This window comes from Octopus bimaculoides, chromosome 1 (assembly GCF_001194135.2).
Source record: "Octopus bimaculoides isolate UCB-OBI-ISO-001 chromosome 1, ASM119413v2, whole genome shotgun sequence".
NCBI lineage: Eukaryota > Metazoa > Mollusca > Cephalopoda > Octopoda > Octopodidae > Octopus > Octopus bimaculoides.
Window position 1 is genome coordinate 125,305,097 of NC_068981.1, and position 8,326 is coordinate 125,313,422.

General features: G+C 34.1%; 2 protein-coding genes across 5 annotated transcripts in view; one reads left to right on the forward strand and one right to left on the reverse strand.

Moving 5' to 3' along the window:
- Nucleotides 1–8,326, reverse strand: part of LOC106873822 (glycosaminoglycan xylosylkinase) — a 419,531-nt gene that overhangs the window by 159,089 nt on the left and 252,116 nt on the right. For all 4 annotated transcript variants that reach the window (XM_052970093.1, XM_052970079.1, XM_052970088.1 and 1 more), the window contains one exon: nucleotides 1,666–1,789. In XM_052970093.1, coding sequence (XP_052826053.1) covers nucleotides 1,666–1,789 — 124 coding nt within the window. The remainder of the gene's footprint in view (nucleotides 1–1,665; nucleotides 1,790–8,326) is intronic.
- The window catches only part of LOC106878725 (potassium channel subfamily T member 2), a 747,999-nt gene that overhangs the window by 51,002 nt on the left and 688,671 nt on the right, over nucleotides 1–8,326 (forward strand). The window lies entirely within an intron of this gene.

Below are 8,326 nucleotides of genomic sequence, written 5' to 3' on the forward strand. Positions count from 1 at the left end.
ATTTTGCCAAGAATTAGCCTTCTCATCGCAGATCGGTGGCTATCGGACGCTGACGAAGGGAAATAACCCTGAAACTCGAGTCCGTTCGTGCTACAGATCACGATGAGAGGGATAACTTCCCTTGGCAAAACAAACAGGACACAGAAGTGTGTTGATAAGCCAGCTGGAGGAGATGTCCTCCTGGGGCTAAAAGCAACAGTAACATCCACCCCTAGGGGTCAGCCACATTTAAGTGGCAATATACTTCACTTTATCGTGCAGTTACTGTTAATACCTCGTTTAGAGAATTAACAATGATATTATTCTTTTACTGATTTTAATCATTAGACTGCAGTCATGCTAGAGCACTACCTTGAAGAAATCAGTCAATCAAATTGACTTCTCTAATTATGATTTGTCTGGTACTTATTCTATTGATTTCTTTTTGGTGAAATACTTCATTGCAGAGACATAAACACTAGTTGTCAAGCAGTGAAACGTGTACACACACACACACACACACATTTGATAGCTTTCTACAAATGTTTAATCATTCCTCTTCTTCAAGTGGCTGCAACTAAGATGCATTTTATCAGGAATCTCTACCCCTCAATAGCTTACCTAGATCCTCAGTTTTAGGTCATGTGTCACTGACAACAATATCAATACAGCTGAATCGTCTTCGTTCCCCTTCATGGTGTAGAAGTGCCCAAAATATAACATTTGATACAGCCTGTTGTTCAGCATAATAGCAATGGCCAGGAAAGCCTACTCTGCATTGAGCAATAATAGTAGTTTTGAGCCCTCATTAGAAACTTGGTGTATGTGGCATCAAGGCAATTTGAAATCATTTCTTCATAATCTGTATTTCAGTACCATAGGAAAGTGTGCTGTTTAGACATGCCCTGAAGAAGGTAAACTTTGTTGACTTAGAAATATTCAATTGCCAGATCTTCTGAAGTTAATTTCAGGTGCTCCAGGCTAGTCTCTTGCATGTAAAAAAAATCCTTCTTTCTGTCAGTAACAAAGGACCCAAAGCACTTAAAATCATTGACCTTGATTTGTGTGCAGTTGTTAGAACAAATTGGCAGGTATTTTTTACCTTCATTGACGGCGATATATTCTGTCAAAATGTCGCTGATATTGTAAAGTAAATTGACCACCAAATAACTCTACAGATTTAACACGATTCCAATAATAGAAATATGAAGGGAAGTGGACAACATTAATGTCCATTTCTTTCATAGCCAGTAATTTTAAGCTCACTCTCATTAGTAACTCTCATTACAAGTTCTGTGAAGCTATATAACTGACATTAATGTTTCCTATATGTCACATAAATTGTCTGTTTTCAGTTGCTGCAGTTGTTGCAAGCCAAGTCAACAGAACATGAAATAAAATCTGACATGCAAAACATATTAAGAAAGTCTTAAAACAGAGTGACATAACAAATATAATTTGACCTTTTTTTTTATTTCTTTATACATGTTGTTCTGTGAAGAAAACAGGATTTTTTTTTTATCTGAGATGGTATAACTATAAATTTATATCTTTATAGGCAATGGAGGACTGTCCAAAACAAATAAATAATTAAAATATAAAGGTTTCACTCAGTAGATCTGAAAGGCTTCATAATTAACAATTAATAAACAGTGAATATATATGTTTCATAAAATTCCTACATACCATTTTGGTTTAAACAGAACCTTTTGACCTCCCTTTAACACTAGCAAGAGTTTCAGTTGTGTTCCTCTGGGAGCAATGTCAGCATAAATCACAGGTTCATTTGCCATTGATTTCAGCACCATTCCTGGAAAATTGAAGAGTATTGAAAATTAATTTCTTCTTGAATTTTTTAAATTTTCGCAAAGCAATAAAATTCAATTGATTTTCAAAGTAATTATAATGGAGAATACTATTTTATTCTATATGGCCCTGGAACAGAATAACGTGACAAGAGAACTCATAAAAATATTACAAATAAACAAATAACTACTGCATGAAGTATTACATTTGCGTATATTAATAATTCTGTTATATTTTTTCTATATATGGAGTTGATAAAAATACTAGATAACAATCTGAGTTTATTTGAATTTAAAATATGCAGGAACAAAGTGACAGCAGATAATATGAATCAAGCAGTAGATTTTGACTTCTCCTTAGCATATGGAAGCAATAAGAAGATTTAAAACAAATGAAAAGATTCACTTTCCCAAATGTAATGTTGATAACATTGAAATGCAATAGATTTTAAAAACTATTAATTGAAAATAAAATATCAAAAGTAATACAGACAACATTTTAATATTTGCATATAGAGTTCTTCATTTGTTTCAGAAGTGAAAATATTGAAGAAAAAATATCTGGCTTATTTAAAACTGCATTTATTTCCTGTGGCATGTTAAATGTATCAGTTTTGTCTGATTCCCAGATTATTTCCAAATGTTCCCATCTTGCTTGTCTGCCAAAGTTTCAATAGTCAACTGATAAGCTGATGCAGGCTCAGTATGAAGATAACACCTCTTAAATCTTTACACCCGAAGCCAGTGAAAATGACAATATAGAAAGTGATACTTTGATAATATTAATCTACTCAATTATCACGATTGATATAATAATCATCATTAGTGATAATAATGACCCTCATTAATAATAATAAAAGAAAAAGATTTCCTACAGTTTATCTACTTTTGTCATGAATAGAGTAAAGAGAAACTTTCTTCAGTTAAACTAACAGAAGAATTAAACATATAAATCACTGAAGGAAATAAAACTGTCAGGGTCACACTCATTTACTACTCACTAATCCTGATGTGTTTAACCCTATAGCAATCAGATTATTCTGTCAAATGTAATGCTCATTTATTCACATTGTTTTGTATCAAGCATGCATTATCTTGTGGCTCTGAGACTTTGATGATATGATTGTTTATTTGTAGAATGATTTTGTACAGAATCTATAAGAGGCCAGATCTAGCCAGTTCAAATATAAAACAAGTAGAATATTTGAGCCTGATATAGCTGGTTGGAATGCTAAAGGGTCTGTGGTTTGCTTTAGATATAATGTTTAGTGTGGAGGTGCAATGGCCCAGTGGTTAGGGTAGCGGACTAGCGGTCATAAGATCGCGGTTTCGATTCCCAGATCGGGCGTTGTGAGTGTTTATTGAGTGAAAACACCTAAAGCTCCACGAGGCTCCGGCAAGGGATGGTGGCGAACCCTGCTGTACACTTTCACCACAACTTTCTCTCACTCTTACTTCCTGTTTCTGTTGTGCCTGTAATTCAAAGGGTCAACCTTGTCACACTGTGTCACACTGAATATCCCCGAGAACTATGTTAAGGGTACACGTGTCTGTGGAGTGCTCAGCCACTTGCACGTTAATTTCACGAGCAGGCTGTTCCGTTGATCGGATCAACTGGAACTCTTGACGTTTTAAGCGACGGAGTGCCAACAACAACAATGCTTAGTATATCTAGCTTTATATAATAGTTAGCTAAGTGTTGAACAGCAGTCTCTTGGGAGCCTTAATTTCTATACAAAAATCATTTTACTCAAAATTTCTAGCTAATACATCCATGTAGCTTTCATTTTAACTTCAGTCTTCCAAAGTAATAGAGTTAAGATATATTTCATTTCAGTCTTAAATCAAATAAAGTATTGAATGAAATTTTAACTTCACTTTTCCAAGGTAACATAAACAAGAACGATTTGGCAAATGAGGTTCTTTCAATAATGTTAAGAGGAACTAATTTATAATTGGATATCTTCTTATAAGCTAAATCTGTAAATGTAAAGGAGTGGAACTTATAATCAGTAAGGTAGGAGGAGATAGTAAGAGGAACATTGCTAAGGGTAAATAAAATACAATATAGCAATGTCTGACTGAATAGCCAATAATCACACTACTATGTCTCATGAAATTATTTTGTTATTCTAAATACTGCTACTGCATAGATTCTCATTTATATAAAGGAAATCTGTTTTCAATCACTAAGTTGACAAATCCCTTTGGGAGAATTAATGTGGTGGTGAAATAATTACAGAGAGAGTAAAGGTGAAACTAATTAATGAAAGTGTATTCCCTAATTACTGAATTTTCCACAAGTGTGGCTTTGATTCTTCAATGAAGAGGTGCTATGATATAAATATATAAATAAATAAATCAAAATAAGCAGCCTAGGGAGAATGTAGACACACAGCCAATCAATCATCAGTCAAACTTACCACATTTACCATCTTCCTCCCTGTCCATTCTTTGAGTTTTTGCTAATAACAATAATTATATATATATATATATCTTTGAAATGCCAGTGTTTTAATGGTGGCAGCTGATGAAGGATATGTTCTCTATGTGGCCTGCTTGTTTTTCGTACCTTGTTTATCATTTTGTCTATGTCTTTTTGCAACGTCATGTACCCAGATATGTATCTATATGTACATGTAGATGAAGGTATGTACATACATGTACATATAAATGCATGTTGACGTTAGGAAGGGCATCCAGCTGTAGAAACTCTGCCAAATCAGATTGGAGCCTGGTGTAGCCATCTGGTTTCACCAGTCCTCAGTCAAATCGTCCAACCCATGCTAGCATGGAAAGCGGACGTTAAACGACGACGACGACGACTCATATATTGTTTGTATCACACGATTGAACGCATGCATTACCTTTACAAGTAAGTTTGAACTATATATATATATATATATATATATATATATATATATATATATATATATATATATATATATATATATATATATATATATATACACACTTAGATATGCACACACATATATATATATACATATACACACATATGTATACACACACACACATATATACTTATACATACACACACACATATATATATATACATACATATACATATATCATCACAATCATCATCAATTAGCATCTGCTTTCCATGCTGGCATGGCATAGATAGTTTGAATGAAACTGTTAAGCTGGGGAGCTGCACCAGGTTACAATCTGATTTGGAATGGTTTCTATGGCTAGATGCCTTTCCTAATGCCAACCACTCAAAGAGTGTAATGGGTGCTTTTTACATGCCACTGAACACAAGTGCCAGTTATATGATAGCGACATCAGCCACAACTATGCTTTCACTTGGTTGATGACTCTTCTCAAGCATGGCATATCACCAAAGGTCTCAGTCATTTATCAACCCCTTCTCTTCCACAAAGAAATTACTCTGGCAAGGCAAGCATGCTGAGATATGCACAGATAAGTTTAAATAAGTCTTTTGTCCTCAATTATCTACATCCACATCACCTTGTTACCCCATCTGTATTAGCTTTTTAACTTAGCTTGATCTAATTTAATTTAACTTGATTAATATGACTTAATTCATTTTGCTTTAACTTAATTCAGCTTGATTTAATTTTATGTCTGCTTGATTTCTCCAATCCTGCTTCACATCATATATGAAGAGAAGGAGATAAGGAGAGTAAATGACAGATACAAAGAGAGTTCACATAAGAGAAGTAGGGTAAGTGTATATACTAGACTTGATGGCAGACAATGAGTAAAAGAATGTTATCCATGAACACACCAGTAAAAGAGAATAAATCAGAGACAGAGTAGGAAACGGAGAAGGAAACAAAGTAAACATTGGAGTAGTTATGCAAGGAGTTATTCAAATCAAAAATTTGTTTCATTTAATTTTATTTTATGGTAATAATTATTTTACCTTTGAAAATTAATATACATTTCATCATTTTGTATAAACACCAAGAAAACTTCATAAAAGTTACCTTAGAATTATTGCATGTATGCCATATCTCTTGATATTACCATGGTGGTGAAGTTATATTTCCAAAGTTACCTGTCGTATGACGGATAACTCTAGTATATATGTATGTATAAAACATTATGTTTGCAGGTATGTACGTATATACATATGTATTTACACAAACACACACACACACACATTATGCATGTATAGTAATAAATATGCATGTGAGTGTATGTGCATCATTCTGTTTTTCTCAGTGCTTGACAACTGACACTGGCTTGTGTTCTCATCACTTAGTGACTCAGCAGAAAGATATTGATAAAATATCACACTAGAAAACAAATACTTAGTTCAATATGTCTGATTAAACCTATCAAGGTTGTGCTCCAGCATGCTATGCTTATAATTCAACAATTAAGACAAATATAAAGAATCTAATAACAGATTATCTAATAACTGTGTTCCTCAGAGATGGCTAGTATGAAGTAAAAGGCAAACTTATGGATTCTTAGACAATACACACACATTCTAATAATATAAGTGAATCCATGCAAATATATGTTAAATATGTGAAAAGTTCAACATATATGAATGAATATTGGATACCAATATCTACACTAAGTATTTGTTATGAAAGAAAATAATAGCTATTCATAGTTTTTCATATTATTAAATAGCACTTCTAACATGGTAAGCTGGCAGAATCGTTAGCATGCCAGGCAAAATGATTAGCAGCATTTAGTGTGTTCTGAGTTCAAATTTCACCAAGGTTGACTTTGCCTTTCATCTTTTCAAGGTCAATAAATTAAGAACTAGTTGAATATCGGGTTCAATGAAATCTACTGACCCCTTCCCCCTAAACTGCTGGCCTTGCGCCAAAATTTGAAACCATTATTAAATAGTTCTTCTTGAGGAGGCTTATGATATTTTCCACTCATCAGATAATGATTGATCATACTTGGTATAATATGGCTGTCAAAATTTGCTGCACTCCTCATCATTATTATCAACATCATGACAATGTTAATATCCCTTTTCCATGTTTGCATGGGTTAGATGGAATTTGTTGAAGTAGATTTTATATGACCAGATGCCTTTCCTGTTGCTAACCCTTACCTGTTTCCAAGTAAGGTTACATTTTCCTATGACCAAACATGTTTACACAGAAGAGTGAAAATAAAGGACACCTCTTGCATAATGTTTACAACTATCAGATGATGTCAAGTCATGGAGACTGTAACACACACACACACACACACACACACACACACATAGATAGATAAACTGATAGATGTACATACACATGGTGGACTTCTTTCAGTTTCTCTTCATGGAAATCTACTCACAAGGCTTTGGTTGGCCCAGGGTATAGAAGACACTTGCCCAAAGTGCTATGCATTGGGACTGAACCTGAAACCATGTGGTTGGAAAGTACTCAAATCCTGTGCAAATAGTATTGAAGTCACTAGAGGCCATCAACAAAACCCCTATTAGAGAATTAGACTCTAATGTGGCAGTTGATTTGTAGACATTTTAATGCATACAAGCTATTGCTGTTACTGTTTCCCTGCAAGTCAGCCATGGTTGAGAAGACTAATAAAGCGATTCCAGCTTAGACAATCACATCATTTAAAAATTTCAAGGGCTACATTATAAAGTGGGTCCTTTCTTGGGTTTTAAGATGGCACAAGTTTTGAGTGAAAAGAGATTTGACTGCTGTTTCTTGCAGTTTCAGATGTGAGTTATGTGCTTGACTCAACCAGGTGGGTTAAATGGTGTACTTTAAATGATATAGTAACATTTTATAATGCTAAGATGCATCTAGGTGTTTGTAGAAAATCGAAGATAGATCTACAATAACTGCACTGGTTGCAGTATACTGATGTTATGAAATGTACATTTTTCACATTTGAATGATCTTTAATTGAAGATCCAGGTATGTACATTTTTACGCAAGTGTTAGTCTAGTTGTAATCTGTAGAAATTTTGCTGTCAGTGATATGGAAAAATGTCTCCTTAATTCTCCATTCACCGACTTGGAAAAAAGATTCTGTAGACGAAATCACGAAGATTATATCAAATATGGTTTTGTATCCAGTGTAGAAGATCCTTTTTTACCACAATGTATTATCTACTCAAAAGTATTAACTAACGACTCAATGAAACCCAGGAAATTGTTGTATCATCTACAAAAAAATCTATCTTGGTTTATTTGGCAAGCTAAAGAGTACTTCGAAGAATACCATCACAAAAAAAAGTCTCATCTTCATCGCTCAAAAATTTCCTCGTCCATACTAATAACCATTCTAGTCTGCAAGTGTCCTATAACATTTCACTCATGATAGCAAAACAGGGTCGCCCACATATCATTGGCAAAGATCTGATTAGGCCCTCCATACTTGAAGCATATAAAGTTGCTAATGTGCCGAACGCTGCATCAGTTTTAGCAAGTATTCCACTTTCAAACAACATTGTATCTTACCGCATTTGTGAAATGGCCGAAGATGTCGAATCCATAGTTGTAGAAGACTTGTGACACGGCAGATTCTCGTTCTGATGGTGGATGACAGCACTTTTGACAACAAAT